Below are 17,984 nucleotides of genomic sequence, written 5' to 3' on the forward strand. Positions count from 1 at the left end.
GCGCCTGGGTTCAAGTCCCGGCTCTGTTCCTGGTTCCAGCTTCCTGCTAAAGCACCCCTGGGTGGCATCGGGTAATGGCTCAAGTACTTGGGTCCCTGCCACCCACGTGGGAGATCGGGATTGAGTTCTGGGCTCCTGCTTCAGACCGGCCCAGCCCCAGCTGTTGTGGCCATCTAGGGAGCAAACCAGTGGATGGAAGACCCCCTCTGTATATGTGTGTGCCTTACAAATAAAAGGAAAATAAATTCAAAAAAAAAGAATAAGTTTGTGGAAATGGAATTATAACTTTATAAGAAATAGATAAATAAAAGCACAGATTTTGATGATTCAAAAATACCGCCGAGAGTCTGAATGAGGATTCTGTGGTTTTCAAGCCCCAGTGCAGGCGAGTCTGACATGCAGGCAAGGTGAGGGATTTCTGTGTGGGGCCTTAATTAGACACAGGGGAGTCAGCCCCAGTGCGCAGCTTTCACACTTCGCAAAAGCAGGCGATCACACCCCGCAGTCATCTGTGACTTTCCCACCCGTGGTCCTCTGTGACCTTGCCCCGAGCTCTCAGGGTGGCTGGGCAGGGGTCACTGTCTCACTTTCACGGAGCAGAAAGCTGAGGCCCTGCAGAATCAGGAGAAACCCTGCCCAACACCCCACAGTCACACGCCTGCCGGCGGTGGAGACAGCACTGGAACTCGGGCCCCTGGCCTCTCGCCCCAGTGTTCTCCCCTCTCCACCAAATAGATAAACCCCAGTTCCAGGAAGTTCCAAGGCCACGACAGGGGAGGGGGCTGGAGAAGGGAGGGAAAGGATGGCAGGTGGTAGAGGCAAGGTTGGAGGACTCAGAAAGCACATGGCCCTCACACGCCGACTCGCGGCCTCTGCCCCTGCACAGCCGCCTTCTCGTGGCGGGCCTCAGTCTTCTTATCTGTGAAATGGGACTGATAACCCATGCTTGCAGAGTATAATGCACTCTACAAAGCCAAGCTTTTGTTGCTGTTAAAGGAAGGTGTGAAATGTCCCACGGGGGAGGTCCTCCAGGACACACGAAAGCCCGGCCTTCATTGGAAAGACACTTGTGGGCACTCACCAGGCGCCTGGCACTACAGTGGGCACGGCACACACAGCCCCGATCTCACCCTCACAACACCTCAGCGGGGCAGGTGCTGCTGCTGCTGCCTCCTTGGACCCATGAAGAAGCTGCAGTTCCCGTGAATGGGTTCCAGTCCACGCTTGTTCATTCACTCAGCTTTGCCTAAAAGCCTGCTAGGGGCCAGGCTCTGGGCCAAGTGCTGAGGATAAGATGAACAAGTCCTCCAGGAGCCGTGCCCATAAATTACTTTTAATAACAACTTGGTACATGCTTCGACAGCCCAAGCGCAGCGGGAAGCCAGAGGAGGGCTCACCGGTTCCCTCGGGGGTACAGGGACCCTGCGCTGCCTGGGTGCCTGTGCCTCGTTGATGTGGCCCTCACGAGGTCTGGGTTCCAGTCTAGCTCCACCACGGCGCTGCTGGTGTTTCCAAGAAACTTCTTCCACTCTGAGTCTGGATCTGGAAAATTACGAGGTTGAGTGGGCCTATGATCCTGCAGCTCTGGGACCCTTAAGCTTCTGGCCCTCTCACCTCACCTTCTGGTCAGTCCAATGCCGGCGATGACCCAGCCTCGCGTCGGAGCCCCTGGAAGGTCCCTCACATCCCGATGAGGCGGCACTCATCGTCTGGGGCGGGGCCTGGAGCCTAAGGGGCAGGGCTCCTGCCGGGGCGGGGCCGAGACCTACATGACGGCGCACGGCCCGCCCAGAAGTCTCTGATCCAACCAATGAGAGCCAGGGGGTGGGATGACCCCGCCTCTTGGTATAAGAGGTGGCCAAGCTCTGAGAAGCTGCGCGGAGGTCTCGAGTCCGACCTGGGTGTTTGTGCTGTGCGCTTGCTACGCCGAGCCGCGGCCGCGGGGTTCGCAGGAGGGCGGAGCTCGGAGTGTGCAGGGCCAGACAGGGACACCGGTCGGGTTCCGTTTTCCTTCGCGCGGCTGAACTGCAGGGACTGCACCGGGCCCGACTATCTCGCCGCAGAGGAGCAGCTGGCCGGGGCTGGGGGGCGCCCGCGCTGATCCTCCGCCCGCCACCATGGCCGACCACCTGATGCTCGCCGAGGGCTACCGCCTGGTGCCGAAACCACCGCCCGCCGCGCCCGCCCACGGCGCCTACACGCTCCGGACTCTGCAGCCTTACGCGGGCCCGGGCTTGGACAACGGGCTGCGGCCGCGGGGGGCTCCGCTGGGACCGCCTCCGCCCCCGCCCGGGGCCCTGGCGTACGGGGCCTTCGGGCCGCCGCACTCCCTCCAGCCCTTTCCGGCCGGGCCGCCTCCGGCCGCCGGCGGCCCGCACCTGCACCAGGTGGCGGCGCTGTACCCAGGCCGCGGCCCCGCGCCCCCCGGGGTCCCAGGAGGCGCCCCCGGGCTGCAGCCGGCGCCCGGGGCCGGGGCCCCGCCACTGCCCGCGCACGCCCTGGGAGGCATGGACGCGGAGCTCATCGACGAGGAGGCGCTGACGTCGCTGGAGCTGGAGCTCGGGCTGCACCGCGTGCGTGAGCTGCCCGAGCTCTTCCTGGGCCAGAGCGAGTTCGACTGCTTCTCGGACTTGGGGGCAGCGCCGCCCGCCGGCCCGGTGAGCTGCTGAGCGCGGCCGGTCCCGCCGCCCCGCCCGGGTGCCCGCGGGACTCGGCGCCGCGGCGGGGCCCACTCGCACCCTCCGTGAGGGTGCCCCTGCGGACGGCGGCGCTGACTCACATCTCGGACCCGCGCCGCCGCCGTCCGTGAAGGGGTCTGGACCAGCTCTGGGACTCGCCCCACTCCCCTATCTGAGCCATTCCGGGCCTCTGCCTGATGACCCTCATGCTGGATCGGTCCCCGGAGCTCGCTTCCAATGAGCGCCCACCCTCGCCGGGGGCGGGCCCAGCTCTGCAGCGTGCAGCAACGCCGCCCCGCCCGGCCAACGAAACCAAAATAAACTGGGTCACTTTACAGCCTTGTGTTTCGTTTCCTTATCGCTCCAACCCCCGACTACAGTGCGAGGGGGTCACAGTCCCCAGCGGCACCCAGGAGAGGAAACCGACAGTTCATTTCGAAAATCTCTTCTGAGTTTTGCAGCTGTGATATCCTGGAAGGCACAGGCTGCTGCCGGGTGGCAACCCAACCCGCTGGACTGCGGGGCTCCCTAGGGTGGGAGACCTGGCCCCAATGCCAGAGAGGAGTTGGGGGTACCTGAGATGCAGACCCTGGCTCTTCTTTGTGCAAGACACCATGCATTCAGATTTTTTTCCTTCCTTCCTTCCTTCCTTCCTTCCTTCCTTCCTTCCTTCCTTCTCTCTCCCTCTCCCTCTCCCTCTCCCTCTCCCTCTCCCTCTCCCTCTCCCTCTCCCTCTCCCTCTCCCTCTCCCTCTCCCTCTCCCTTTCTCCCCCCCTCCTTGTCTTTTAAGATTTGTTTGAAAGGCGGAGCGACAGAAAGAGGGGAAGAGACAGAGATTTTCCATCTGTTGGTTCACTACCCAAATGTCTGCAACAGCTCTGGCTGGGCCGGACCGAAGCCAGGAGCCTAGAACTCCGCTCTGGTCTCCCATGTGGGTGGCATGGACCCAAGATCTTGGGCCATCTTCAGTCACCTTCCCAGGCTCATTAGCAGGGAGCTGGATCGGAAGTGGAGCAGCCAGGATTCAAACTGCTGCTCCTGTGTGGGATGCCGGCATCCCAACGCCAGCCCCAGATTCAGATCTCAGGCTGTGTCCTCAGAGCCTGCCAGTCCTCGGGCGGGGCTGATGCCAGACACCCGGTGACAGTGGCGGTGGCTCTACAAATCAGTGCGAGCCTTATCCCCAGCTCTGGGCCAACCAGGTGCAGGCCCTCATGGCTTCACACAGCACAGGTGGCAGCAGGAGGGCAACAGACCTGGGAATAAACCAATCTTGGTACAAGCAAGAGAATGAGGAGGCCTAGGAAAGAGGTAGAGGCCACCCGGAGGAGGGCGCTATTCCAGCTGGCCAGGGTGGGGCTCCCAGCAGGCTTCTGGAAGGCAGTGACATATGATGGGAGAGACAGAGCCTTGAAGGAAGACAGTTGTTTTGTTTATTTATTTTTTTGAAAGGCAGAGTTACAGACAGGCAAAGGCAGAGAGAGAGGTCTTCCATCCGCTGGTTCACTCCTCAAATGGCCGCAACAGCCAGAGCTATGCTGATCCAAAGCCAGGAGCCAGGAGCTTCTTCCGGGTCTCCCACACAGGTGCAGGTGCCCAAGGTCTTGGGCCATCTTCTACTGCTCTGCCAAGCCATAGCAGAGAGCTGGATTGGAAGTAGGGCAGCCAGGACTTGAACTGGCACCTATATGAGATGCCAGCACTGCAGGTGGTGGCTTTACCCGCTACGCCACAGCCACAGCCGCGGCCCCTAACAGTGTTTTTAGAGGTTGGAGAAGAGCCTGTTTAAAGGCGGGGGAGGGAGACTTCCAGGGAGTGCTCGAGGAAGGCACACAGTGTCTAGAAGTGACAAGAAAGGTCTAGAGGTTTTGCGACAATGTTGTGAGGAAAGTGTGGTCCTCACTCCATAGTGGAGGAGGTGCGGCTGGCCTGGGCCGGGAGCATTCGACCTTACAGTCCTGGTCACCAGCACAAGTCCCTGGCCACCCTCTGCTGTTGGCTGTCCCTGGAAAGGTCCTTCCAAGGGTGGGGGAGCAGAGCTGGAAGCAGGGGGAACTGGGTCAGAGGCGCCGTGGACTGCACTGGCACGGGCGGCAGGCGTTCTCTAGGTGAGAGCAGATTCCAGACGGTGGACAGGGACAGCCACCGAGACCCTCCGTCCCCCAAGGTTGGGCTGTACTCTGGCCCCAGGCTGCATTCATGGATGGGACTTCACCAGCCTGGGGGTCCTCCCAGAGCGCTCTGTGCGGCGCCGGTGCTGCCAGGACAGGCAGACAAATAGGGGTCTCCTCCAAGCCCAGGGGGCCTCCCGGGGCAGCATGGAGGAAGCAAGGAAGAAAGTGTTCGGGGAAGGGACTGGCCTGAGCTCAGGGCTCAGTGAGGTCCGTGTTTGCTCCTGCTCTGCCCAGGACCCCAGGCTGGAGACAGAAGACAAGAGGCTGCATTGGAGTAGGAAGCCTTGACCCTAGGTTACACACTGCCTTGAGTTCCTTCTCTCTGGGCCTCAGTTTTCCTATCCATGAAATGGGGCTAATATCCCCGCCCTCCTACTTTACAAAGCATTAAGCCTCGTAACAAGTGAGGAGCCAAGTCAGGGGTAGGTTGCCAAACAGTTGTTAAACCCTGGAAGGCCTGCCATATGGAACGGATCGCACTGAAAATCCGACATCTGCCCTTGTAGGGGGATAGGAGAGAGGGCAGAGGAAGGAACCCAGCTGCTGAGTTGGACAGCAGCCAGGAGGTCCACCGCCTGCATCCCCAGTTCCTTGACGTTCTAGAGGATTCTGACCTGCCCCCCCTAACACACACACACACACACACACACACACACACACACAGCTGGAGGGGAGGAGAGACTGTCGAGGCCTTGAACGCAGACTCTAGTTCTGGAAGCAGCCCTCAAGTTGAGTCTCCTCGCCATCCCTGTCTTGGTTGTCCTAAGGCAACCACACCAGCTTCCTGAGTTTCCGACAGGGCTGGCAGCTCTCTCTCTCTCTCTCTCTCTCTCTCTCACTCTCACTCTCTTTCCCGTCTCTCCTCAGCCACCCTCCTGAGGCCACCTGCTGCCCCTTTGTCCTGTGGTTTTTAGCCTCATACTTGGCCTGGGTCTGGTGGGGGGCGGTAAGGAACAGAGTGGGGGCCCAGACGAGACAGTTCTCCATCTTGTAACGGTTTCCGGTTCATCCGGACATTTCGCAGGCTGATGTTCTTTATTTTGAATCACCTTGTGGTTGACTGGGTTTTATCACCAACTTGGATTTTTTCCCCCAGGAAAGTGTAACATCCGTGAATCTCGTCTGTAAAACAGGGGTACTGATGACAGCGCCCTCGCAGAGCTGCTGGGCAGTCGGGCAGGGCAGGGAGCGTGCGTTTGTAATGGGGACACTTTAAGGGAACACCTAAATAAATAAATCTTTACCCAAAAAAAGTGCCACTCTGGCAAGTTGGGTCCCCCAGAAGCACTGTGAGACGCGTCCAGCTTGCAGGAGGCCTCTTGGGGCACTGGGGATCCACACCTGTGAGAGAGAGGGCAGCAAAGCAGAATCCACAAATCAGACCCTGCAAGTGTGCCTCAGCTGGCCCCGAAAGGGCCCTTCATAGACCCCGTTAGACGCCTGCCCGTCAGTCACGGGATGTGGGCTGCCCGGGGAGAGAGCACGGGGTGGGACCGGGCTGAGCAGCTCTCCCAGCTGAGCCCACCCCTGGGAGTGCTGCGGGGAAGGCTGTCGGCCCTCGGCCATCTGGGCACTGACCCCAGGGAAGAAGGGGGCTCTGGGTGGCACAGAGCAGCGTCGCCCCCTGCCCTGGGGTGGGGCTCGGGCTGAGTGGTGTCATCCGAGTCCCAGCGGCAGGTGCCTCCTTGCGTGCGTGCTCTGGGGGTCACATTTGCCTGCTGAGTCTCTGACCCCAGGAGCACCTTCCCTGTCACAGAAAAGAGCTTGCAAAGGGACCTCAGCCTCGCCATTGGGCAGCTAGCTAGTGACTGGCCCGTGGGAGATTCCCGGTAATGGAGCGCTGCCGTCACCAGGGTCGCTGTCACGCCAGCTCGGCTCAGCGTTCAGCAGATATTTGTCGGGTGAATTAATGAGCCTTTTCCCAGGCAGCTTAAGAGTTTAGCCGATTACCGAGTAATCCCCTTGAATTCCTTAATCCACCCCGCCTAACTCTTCGCACCACCCTGCTGCTGTTGGAAGTGCTGGGTCAGGCTTACGCCCGACTGCAGGACCAGGTCGGTCCTGGCCGAGTGCCTGCTGGGTGCAGGCATGGTGGGAGCTCACGGGGAGTACCCAGCAGGCGCTCTTCCTCTTCCAGCCTCTCCTTTCCTCACCACCCAGCCCGGCAAAAAGCACCGCTGGGTATGTCTCCCCATTGCAGAGGTCAGAAAACTGCGGCACACACAGCAAATGACTGCAAGTCACGCCCTCGTAAGTAGTGGGGTGATCATGCCCACCTTGGTCTCACCAGGGACCCTCCCTTCCCCGGCTGGGTCTGGCCCCAGAGGAACAAGAGCAGTGGCCTGGCTCTGTTCTGCCGCTCGGGCTCTGACGTGAGGGGAAGTCACTGGGGCTCCTTGGGCCTCAGTTTCTCCTCCCATACAATGGGGAGAATAACCCCAGGATCAGAAGCGTACGCGCAAGGATCTGGATGACCCTGGGTTTCTGAGAGCTCCTTTGCAAAGGGGGCAGTGCTCCTTGGCTGGGGTGGGTGTGTTCACAGCCTCCACTCTGCACCTGACCTGGGGAGAGGAGACCTGCCCATGCTTTGGGACTTGAGATCTGGCTGGCGTGGTGCGTGCAACCAGGGGAGCTGCTGAGAAGGCTCTGAGAGGCGGTGGGATGGGCGGTGGGTGGGGTCAGCTGGGAGTCCAGACCAAAGGCCCAAGGCCCAGCAGGTGGTTTGAGAGACAGAAAAAAACAAAGGAAGCTCCTCAGGGCTCAGTCTGGCAGGTGGAGACAGCACAGGCATGAGCCGAGGTGACCCAGGGGCCGCCCTGTGAACTGCTCCAATGGGCGCTGCTGGGGAACACGAGCCGCCCGCCCGTGACGGGGGAGGCCTTGTCCCCGTCACCTCCAGGGCCTTCCCGGCCTCAGCTCCAGCCCTCCAGGCTGTGGAGGCTCTGCTGTGCCTGCTGTCTGTCTCTGGGCCTTTGCCTGCGCGTCCTCTCCAGGGCCTTTGCCACCCGTGGAAGGCTTATTTCATCACATGTCAGGGTGGGTGGGGGTCTTCCCAGCCCTCACCCCCTTCCACCCCACAGGGGACACCGCGGGTGTCAGAGGTGCTGGAGCTGAGGCTGAAAGAGCACCTGGAGCTGCAGGTCGAGCTCTGATTCCAGGCCCTGTGACCTTGATTTCTCCAAGCCTTGTGCCAGGAGGACCCCATTCCCTGGCCTCCCTATGTCATAGGCACTGGGAGGCAGCAAGGCTGGACTGAGGGAGCCACGAGGCTTCCCCAGCACAGCAGGGACACACGCGGGCAGAAGGCTTGATGCACCTGCCTCTTCAGGGCTCACAGCCACTCCACGAGGTGGGCACAGCTTTGTGCCCGTTCTAGGCAGCTGAGGCTTAGACAGGTTAAATGGCCTATTCACCACTGCACAGCCGGCAGGGAGGATGGACGCGGTGAGCGCTCGGGGCTCCCGGGGGACGGCCACTCTTATGTGGACGGTGTGGGGATTGTGGACATCTCGGAGCAGAGGAGTGAGCAGGCAGAAAGCTCCTCACGGGGGCCTCCCGAGGGGCTCATCCCTGCGCCTCTTCGTAGTGAGCAGCCCGGGTTGGGCTTTGCCATAATGGGCACACCCAGAGAGCAGGACCCTCCCCTTTGCACACGCACCCCCAGCCCATGCAGGCCCAGTGCAGGAAATGAGCCAGTCATTGCTTGAGGGTTTTTTTTTTTTTTTTGGCATTAACACATGTTTTTAGTCAAAAAGCATATATGCTTGAGGCTAAACAATTTGGAAAATATATAGTAAAAAATAACAGAGACTCCCAAGTTTTCCTTACTTGCATATAATGTATACAATTATTACATCTATGTTACATAGAGGTTCCTAACACACATCTCTTTTTAATGTAAAGATAGTCATAATATTTCATATTACTGAATTTTCCCCCTTAATATATTTTAAAAATCATCCCATATTGGCAAATGTGGTTCTACTTTTCTTTTTTTTTTTTAAAGATTTATTTATTTGAAAGTCAGTGTTACAGAGGAGAAGGACAGAGAGAGAGAGAGAGAGAGATCTTCCATCTGCTGGTTCACTCCCCAGATGGCCGCAATGGCTGGGGTTGGGCTAGGGTCAGGCAGGAGCCAGGAACCTGGAACTCCATCTAGGTCTCCCATGTGGGCAGCAGAAACCTAAGGGCTTGGGCCATCTTTCACTGCTTTCCCAAGTGCACCAGCCGGGAGCTGGATCAGAAAAAGAGCATCCGGAACTTGAACTGGCGCCCATATGGGGTGCCGGCACTGCACGCAACGGCTTTACCGGATGGGCCACAATGCCAGCCCCTCTACTTCATTCTTAAACACTGCATTGTTTATAGTAGTTAACCATTTCCTCTTGGTGTGACCTTAGTTTCCCAAATGTCACTGTTACAGACGAGTATCCTCATCTGTAAGAGTATCCTTATGTATTTACCCTGACCACTATGGGAACATCTCTGTGAATGAATTGCTAGAACGGGAATGACTGGCTCAGAAAAAACGAGTCAGTAAAACAGATAGCCACGGTCAAGGAGTTCCCTAATTGGCCTCATTACCCTTCCTGCCCACATGGAGTATGAGAGCCTGCTGGCCCACACCCCGACAACACTGCACGCTGCAATGTTTGGTCAAATTGTGACCTCCCTAAATGGAGAAAAAAACAGTCACTGACACTGTCTATTCGTATTTCTTCTGTGAATCAGGTGTTCGTATCTTTCTCCTAGTCTCTATAGAGGTTTGTCATCTTAATAGTTTGTAAGAGCTCTTTATATATTGGACACAGCAAACTCAGGGTTGTGTGAACGTTCAGAGGCTCTCTCCCCATCTGTTGCTGGTCATCTGCCTTTACACACGGTATCTTTTGGCCTTCAGAGGTTGTAAATTTTCATGTCATCAAATCTATTTGTTCCCGGGCCGGCGCTGCGGCTCACTAGGCTAATCCTCCGCCTTGCAGCGCCGGCACACCGGGTTCTAGTCCCGGTCGGGGCGCTGGATTCTGTCCCGGTTGCCCCTCTTCCAGGCCAGCTCTCTGCTGTGGCCCGGAAGTGCAGTGGAGGATGGCCCAAGTCCTTGGGCCCTGCACCCCATGGGAGACCAGGAAAAGCACCTGGTTCCTGGCTCCTGCCATCGGATCAGTGCACTGTGCCAGCCACAGCGCGCTGGCCACAGCGGCCATTGGAGGGTGAACCAACGGCAAAGGAAGACCTTTCTCTCTGTCTCTCTCTCTCACTGTCCACTCTGCCTGTCAAAAAAAAATCTATTTGTTCCCTTAAGAGCTTCTGGGTTTATGCTCAGGACAGGGGTGGTGTGGTCTCCTCGGGCACAGCCAGACGCCCTTGCAGGCTGCGGCCTCTGTCCAGGCTCTGCTCTGAGAGCAAGTCTATTCTTGCTTCTCTCTCGTTCTTCCTTCCTTCCTTCCCTCCCTCCCTCCCTCCTTCCTTTCCTTTCTTTTTTCCTCTCTCTCTTTAAGATTTATTTATTTGAAAGGTAGAGTTACAGACAGGCAGGTGCAGAGAGAAAAAGAGACGGAAAAAAGCCGGAGCTGCGCTGATCTGAAGCCAGGAGCCAGGAGCTTCTTCCAGGTCTCCCACGGGGATGCAGGGGCTCAAGGACTTGGGCCATCTTCTACTGCTTTCCCAGGCCACAGCAGAGAGCAGGATCGGAAATGGAGCAGCCGGGACTCAAATCAGTGCCCATACGGGATGCCAGTGCAGCAGGCAGTGGCCTAACCCACTATGACAGGACCCTGGCCCCTCTTGTTTATCTTTCTAATTCAAAATACACTCAAATGCCTACACAGCCAACTGACGGGACTAAATGAGCTCGTGGATGGCACGGGCTCAACACAGGGCCTGGCAAGCAGAGAGTGTGTGAGCAACGGCCGTTTCCCTTTCGGTAGGGTGAGTGCTGAGGAGCAGTAGCTGCGGACACGTCCACGGAAGGGGTGACGTCGACCACGTCCCACACAGGGGGCTGGAGTCCAGGACTCTTTGCCCTGCGGAGGAAGACCCTGGGGTAGGGGGCCACAGATGCTGGCTGGGCCTCCCGGGAGTCAGCCACCCTTCTCCCGGGGCGAGGTCTCCCCAGACTGCCTTTCGGGGAGTTGCTCCTCCCACACACAGAGCTCGTGTAGTTTGAGTAAGCTTACCTGTTCCCTTACACGCAGCTCAAAATAAGACTAATTGCAAAAGTAGTGCAAGGAAGCCCAAGATGTGTGTTTTCCATGGCTATTTTGAAATAGCAATCCTTTACCTTCTCTCCTCTGCTTCCTGTTCCTCCCATCAGAGTCAAATTCACGCCTCCTGCAAGCCAGAGAGGCACCTGTCTGTTGGGTCGCCCAGCGCTGCCTCACAGTGTGTCACCTGAGCCGCAGGAATCCGACTGCTGCCCACGAGTCCAGAGGAGTGGACGGCGATGAGGGGGCTGAGGCTCACGGAGGTGAAGCCACTGCCCGCCGCCAGATAGCTCGCAACGTATATCGAGTTGCTGTACTTCGTGTATGTAGGACAACACCTTGCTCATGGAGATGTTTAAGTGTTAGCGACGGTAATAAAAAGAACCACAAAACTTAAAACGTGGCTCGGAGAATAGAAAAGATTTCTAGTTCCACGCAGTCGCTTAAACCCACGTTGCTTCCTTCCCGCTGCTCTGCTGCTCATGGCCCCAGCCTCAGGGGCGAAGATGGCTGCTCGAAATCTGAGTCGGCTTTCTGTCTTCTTTTTTTATCTTTGACTGCAGATGCAAACTGGCCAAGGACACCTCCACGTCCTGCTCTCGGAGAGCAAATGCTCTCGCCAAGAGTGTAACCACATAATCACATTTAGCGGCAAGGAGGGCTGGGGAATAGGGCTCAATTCCAAGAGTCCATCAGACATCACCTGGGCCATTCACTTTCCTGCTTTGGGTCTCAGTTTCCTTGTCTGTAAAATGGGGACAGGAAGGGGACTTAGCCCTGGACTGCTGCTGTGAAAGCACTCGCCATAGTTGAGGACACGGAGCAGGCCCTCAGGGGCGGGGTGGATGGGGGGAGAATTGCAGCTTGAGAGCATGGAAGAAGGAAAGTCCACGGGAGCGGCAGTGTGCACTGGGTCCAGGTGGCACGCGTGAGCAGGCTTGCCTGAGAAAGGCCCAGCTCAGAGGGACGAGCATGTGGGCTGGGAGGCCAGAGGGCAAGGGGCATGCTTGGAGTGGGCAAGGGCCAAAGAGTGACGGCCCCGGAGAGACAGGCTGAGGAGTTTCAACTTGACCCTGGTGGTGTTTGGAAGCCGTGGAGTTAGGAGCAGAGTGGAGAGAGGCAGGCTTGTGCTTGGGGGAGGTCTCTCTGTACTGTGAGTAGAATGAACCCGAGAGGAGAGATGGGGAGGCCAGAGAAGCCAGTCACCCCGATTCAGGCAGCAACGAGGGCCGTGGGGCAAATGGGGGCCCGGTGGGGTAGATGGGAGACACGGTGAGGAGACAGACGGACTAAGCCCAAGGAGATATTTTGGTGTGAAAACACGTGGATCCCAAGGTCTGACATAGGCAGGTCTTCTTTTGCTGAATGAATGACTCTATCTGAATTGCTTAGGATTAGGTGTGTGGCTTTGAGAGACAAAATCATCGGAGATTAAACCAAAGGAACCAGGTGGTCCAGCACTGGTGTGGTTGTCCATAGTGTTAATGTCCAGGCCCCTCCACCTTGGCACTTTGTCAATCATGGGTCAGACCGCATGACCCAAAAAGGCTGCATCAGCCACTGCATCAATATTCCAGCGAGCAAGAGGGAGAAAAGAGAAGGGCACCTTCCAGAAGCTGCCCTGGCCACATGGCACGAAAGACCCCAACCTGTGCTCTCTACGCTGGGCGTCATACAGGGAAGAAGAAGCTAGAAGTCCTGCTGCCGAAGGAGACAGGGGCAGGGGCGACCGTGTCAGTAACATCCTACTGATGTGGGGCCACTGGAAGGGGACAACTCTTCCCTTGGGTGGGACCCAGCAGGAAGACGAGGCTGTAGCAGGTAGGATCAGATCAGAGTGGATGCTGGGCTTCAAGTCTAGGAGGAGACGGTCTGCAAATGGGTCCAGAGCTCTGGAGCGACGTCTGAGCTGACGATGAGCATGTTTGGAGTAAGCACATCCATGGTTGCCATGGGAACAAGGGTGCAGCGTGATGGAGGAAGACGGCCAAGGACAGAGCCGTGGGGGATGCACACTTGAGGGAAGCTGGAGACTGAGAAGGAGCAGCAGGGGAGGCTGGAGGAGCAGCAGCAGGAAGGTGTGGAGGGAACTCAGGGAGACGTTTCTCAGAGGAGGGTGTGGTCAGAGGTGCCTGGCGCAGCTGACAGCTCAGGTAGGGCGCGGGCTGAAAGGAGGCCGTTCAGTTTGGAAGTCCAAAATCACTAGAGAAGCTGAGAGACAGGCATCAGCTGCAAGGGGTCAGCAGGACGTGGGAGGAGGGTACACAGCTTGTTGAAGGCCTCTTCCCCCGCCTCGGCACTTTCACAGGACAAATGAGCTGCGCCTGGTGCTCCATCGGAGTCTTCTGCTGGACGGGAAAGCATTGCAAAAGCTCTCTACCCCTGTTTGACCCCAAGGCACCTGCTTGAGGTGGGCTGCGACACCCCCTTTAGCCTGCAGGTGGCAGCACCACACCAAATGACACACCTGGACCAGGCTTGCTGAGACTCCCATAGTCAGGGAAAGGAAGCTTAGCTCCCCCAAGGTCTGGGACTGGAGCGGGAAGTGGAGCGAAAGGAACGGGGGTTCTGGTTCAAATCCTGGTTCTGTCGCTGACTGGCTGTGCCTGCTGCTTGGTGGGCAAACTTGGGCCAAGCAGCCCAACCCTGCATCCCAGCCATGCTGGGTGAAACAAGGGTGGCTGTGCCTGATGTCCTCACTGGCAGACCTGGGGCTGGGCTGGGCTAAGCGGGGCAGGCTCAGAAGCAGGAGGATGGGATCCAGCCTGGCCGCGGGGGATGCCTAGGGTCCCAGCTGGGACCGGACAAAGTCAGGGCTTTGGCATCCAGAAAGTTAGGTTCAGATTTTGCAGATGAGGGAACTCAGGTTCACGGACAAGGGGAAATGACTTTCCCAGGCAAACCAGAAGCATCAAAACCAAATTTTAGGGGAGCAGTTTTTGTGTGTGATATTTTGAGGGTGGGTGGGAAAGCTTCCAAGTTGTATCGTGGAAAAAATTAGAACTTTGGGATTTCTATTTTTCTCTTTTTTGGAAATTAAGTAATTTATTTGAAAGGCAGAGTTACAGAGAGAGAAAGAGAGACAAAGATTTTCCATGCACTGGTTCACTCCTCAAATGGCCACAACGGCCAGGGCTGGGTCAGACTGAAACCAGGCACCTGAACTCCATTCAGATCTCCCAAGTGGGTGGCAGGGTCCTAAGTACTTGGGCCATCCTCTGCTGCTCCCCCAGGTGCATTAGCAGGGAGCTGGATTGGAAATAGAGCAGGCAGGACTTGAATGGGTGTTCATGTGGGATGCCAGCACCACAGGGAGTGGCTTAACCCGCTGCACCATGATGCTGGCCCCATCTGTTTTAATTTTCATTTCTTTTAGGGGGCAGAGAGAGAGAGAGAGAGAGCTCTCATCTGCTGGCTCACTCCCCAAATGACCACAGTGGCCAAGCTGGGAGCCAGGAACTCAATCCAGGTCTCCCATGTGGGTGGCAGGGATCCAACTACTTGAGCCATCAATGCTGCCTCCCAGGATCTGCGCTAGCAGGAAGCTGCAGTCAGAAGCCAGAGTTTGGAATCTAATGCAAGCAGGCCGACATGGGCCCCGGGCATCAACCTCAGGCTAATGAGCAGCCCCTGTGGAACTTCTGGGCCAAGCCTGTGTGTTTTGGTGATTTCTGCACTTAGGACATCTGAAGGTTTTCCTCTCCCCTGGACCCTGTCTAGCACCCAGATCCAAGTGCACCCCCACATCTGTTCCTTCCTTGCAGGGGCAGAGCTGACAAGGGGTGTAAGGGGGCACCCGGGACAGGCCTGCCGTTGAGAGCTACAGGCTCAGCTCTGGGCTCTGCCCTGGCTTGCTGGGCCTCAGTTTCCCCAGATGAGCACTGAGCTTCACCTTGACCTTCCCTGGCCACCCCTCCCAAGAGGCCACTCCCAGAACAGCTGTCACTCTCTCATTTCTGTTTTATTTTCTTCTCAGCGCTTATTACCCTCTGAAATTATCTTGTTTTTTGTTTACTTCCTGTCTAGACGGTGGTCTACTGTCTACTCTGCGTGAGCAAGGACTTGGCAAGTTTGGGAGAAGCCGCAGTAACCTCGGCAGAGCTTGACACACAGTGGTGATGACCAAACAGCTGTAGAATAAGTGAAGGCAAGCAGAGATGAGAGACCTCTCCAAGGCAAGTCCTGGAGCCCCGTGTGAACTGCTCGGTTCTGCTCGCTCGCTCTCTCTCTCTCTCTCTCTCTCCCCCTCTCAGACATGCTGGGCCTAGCCAAAGGCCTTCATGGTGGGGTGTTCTGGCCCCAAAAGTCCAGCCTGTTTCCTGGGTCCGGGCTGGTGCACCCACACCAGCCAGGGTCTTTACTGACGCCTTGTGGTGATGGGCACACATTGCAGGGGCCTGGAGGATTCGCAGGCGGAGCTGCCCAGCCCAGAGGGGGCCTTGCTTCCCTCCCTTCCAACGGGCATTTGTTGCTGGGGACTGTGATGACCACAAAAAAGAAGCAGGTGTGTTTCTCACCCTCCAGGAACTGAGGTCATCCTGGCGAAGGGGAGGGGTGAGGGGGCTAGGAGAGGAGCTAAGGGGGAGTCTGGCAGGAGTGAGGGGGAGGTAAGGGCAGACCCCACCCCAGTTTTAGCAGGCAGGGCGGCCTGGGTGGCAGGCTCAGGCTCATCTGCCCAGGGAGTGTTACCAGCCGTCTTCCCCACTTCCTTCGGGAAATCTGCCAGTCTCCACCCATTTTAGAGGGTGTTGGGAAGAGAGAGAGGAAAGAGAGAAAGAGAGAAAGAGAGAAAGAGAGACAGAGAAACAGAGAGACAGAGAGAGAGTCTAGTGCCAAGAAAAGCCATTTGGGACAAAAACAAAAACATTTAATGAAAATTTTAAAAATCCCTTGTCATGTACAATGTGAATCTTCCACCCCATCGTCTCCAGTGAGATTCACCTCTCTAGCTGTGCCAGGTCTTGTGATTTTGCTGTGAAACAAACCCCAAATCTTGGTGGCCTGTAAAACCATGATTAGTTCACACTCGGTGGCCTATAAAACTACAACTGTTGCCCTTCAGCTGGCACTGGCCGGGCCGGGCCAGACGCCGAAATCCAGCCTGGTGCAGGGCTGCGGGTTGGACCCAGGAGAAGGCAGCAACAGCTACCTGGGCCTTTGCATGGCTGCAGGAGGAAGCGACGAGGCCTGGGAGAACTTGGCAGGACTTGGCGTGCCTCTTCTGGCCTGTGTGCAACAAGCGCACTGTCTCTCCCCCCCACCCCCCGCCCCGTCACATTCCATCGCCCAAAGTAGATCCCAGGGGCCAGGCGAGAGTCACTGGGGTGGTGGAGTGGCTGCCGTGGTGCCCCACCCAGATGCCCCTTCTGGGCCTACGAAGCCATTCCCCAGCAGCTGGAAGTCTGCCGCTGGCTTACGACAGGCTCTCTGGCTGGAGATGGCCCTTGCACGTGGGAAACCTCTGCATCCAAAGCCACGGCCAAGGCCTACACCCTTCCCTCCGACACAGCCCCTCTGGGCTGCCTCAGCTCCGTGGCACCACGGCAGCACCAGTGCCTCGCCGCTGACATCGCCCGGTGCCCAGTCCTGCCTGCTGCTTTCCTGTGGATGAGTCTCCCAAGCACACCGCCCCAGACCTTCTGCATACCGCTGTCTGTCGAATCAGTTTCCAGAACCCCACTGTAAGACAAGGGCAGCCATGACGAGGGTGAGAAGGAAGACTGGGACAAAGAATACAATCTACTGCAAGAGGTAAATCACAAGGCACCATGCAGGGTGTGGCCTTTAGCCTAGGTGAAGATGCCCGTCCCAGGTTGGAGTCCCCGCTTCCTGCGGACACAGACTCTGGGGGACAGCAGTGAGGGCTCAGCTAGCTGAGTTTCTGCTGCTCACATGGCAGACCTGCACTGGGCTCCCAGCTCCTGGCTTTGGCCTGACCCAGCCCTGGAGCCAGCCATCTGGGAGTGAACCTGTGGATGGAAGCTTGTCTGTCTGTCTGTCTGTCTCTCTGCCTTTCAAATAAATAAATAAATAAATATTGTGAAGTGCGTAAGAGAGACAGACGTGACTTATTTTGGCTACAGCAAAATGCTGGGCACATGCTCAGTGTGAGAATTGAGGCCACCTCTGAGAGGTCCCCATTTTTTATTACATTGATGATATTTCATATAGTAGGTTTCCAAAGAGGTTATGTTATCGCAAAGGTCCTGATGCTTTAAAAAAATTAGTTTCCAAGCCACTGGGTTCCATGATGACTACACAGCTGTACACCTCTGCCCAGATGGGATGGGGAGAGCCCCAGACTGATTCTTGGCCCCTGTCCCAGGTCATGATCAAACCCCCACCCCAGGTGCTATGGGACAAATTGTGTGTATAGTGACTCTCAAACGCGAGTACCTCAAAGTGTGACTTACTTGGGGGTAGGGACCTTAAAGAGATCATTATGCTTTCTCCATTTGTACGGGGGTAACACACAGTGTTAAATATGCAAGGTCTTCTCTATGTGGGTGTGGCCTCAGAAACTAAGAAAGGGTTCTCTTAGGAGAGAAAAAAAAAAAAAAGAGGTAATTGAGTTAAAACGAGGCTGCTAGGCTGGGCTCTATCTACCATGACTGGTGTCCCAGAGAAGCAGCAGATGTGTGCGCACAGCGCACAGTTCAGTAACAGCCCTGGGAGGTAACCCCCACAAGCCAAAGACAGAGGCCCCACAATGAAACCAAGGCTGCTAAGACTTTGGTCTCGAATTTCCAGCCTCCAGAACCAGGAGGAAATGCATGTGTGTGTGTGAGCCACCCGGTCTGCGGCATCTCCAGTGGCAGCCCCAGTGACTAAGGCACCAGTGCAGCGGCTGCCGCAGCCCTGTTGTACACAAGAGGTAGATGGAAGGGAAGATACGCCTTTAACACTCAGAGGGAAAGCAACTCAAACTG

The 17,984-nt window shown here is 57.0% G+C and overlaps 1 protein-coding gene across 1 annotated transcript; it reads left to right on the forward strand.

The window, feature by feature from the left end:
* The first annotated feature begins 319 nt into the window (after positions 1-319).
* On the forward strand, positions 320-3,015 carry CITED4 (Cbp/p300 interacting transactivator with ED-rich tail 4). Its single transcript, XM_008265483.5, has one exon. The coding sequence runs from the start codon at positions 2,118-2,120 to the stop codon at positions 2,667-2,669; it is 552 nt and encodes a 183-aa protein (XP_008263705.2). The 5' UTR covers positions 320-2,117; the 3' UTR covers positions 2,670-3,015.
* Positions 3,016-17,984: the final 14,969 nt, after the last annotated feature.

This window comes from Oryctolagus cuniculus, chromosome 7, assembly GCF_051225735.1.
Source record: "Oryctolagus cuniculus isolate XC-2025 breed Fujian yellow rabbit chromosome 7, ASM5122573v1, whole genome shotgun sequence".
NCBI classification, from domain to species: domain Eukaryota; kingdom Metazoa; phylum Chordata; class Mammalia; order Lagomorpha; family Leporidae; genus Oryctolagus; species Oryctolagus cuniculus.

What these genes read in the sequence shown, in the direction of transcription:
- CITED4 (XM_008265483.5), top strand. Translation starts at nt 2,118, where the DNA reads ATGGCCGACCACCTGATGCTCGCCGAGGGCTACCGCCTGGTGCCGAAA.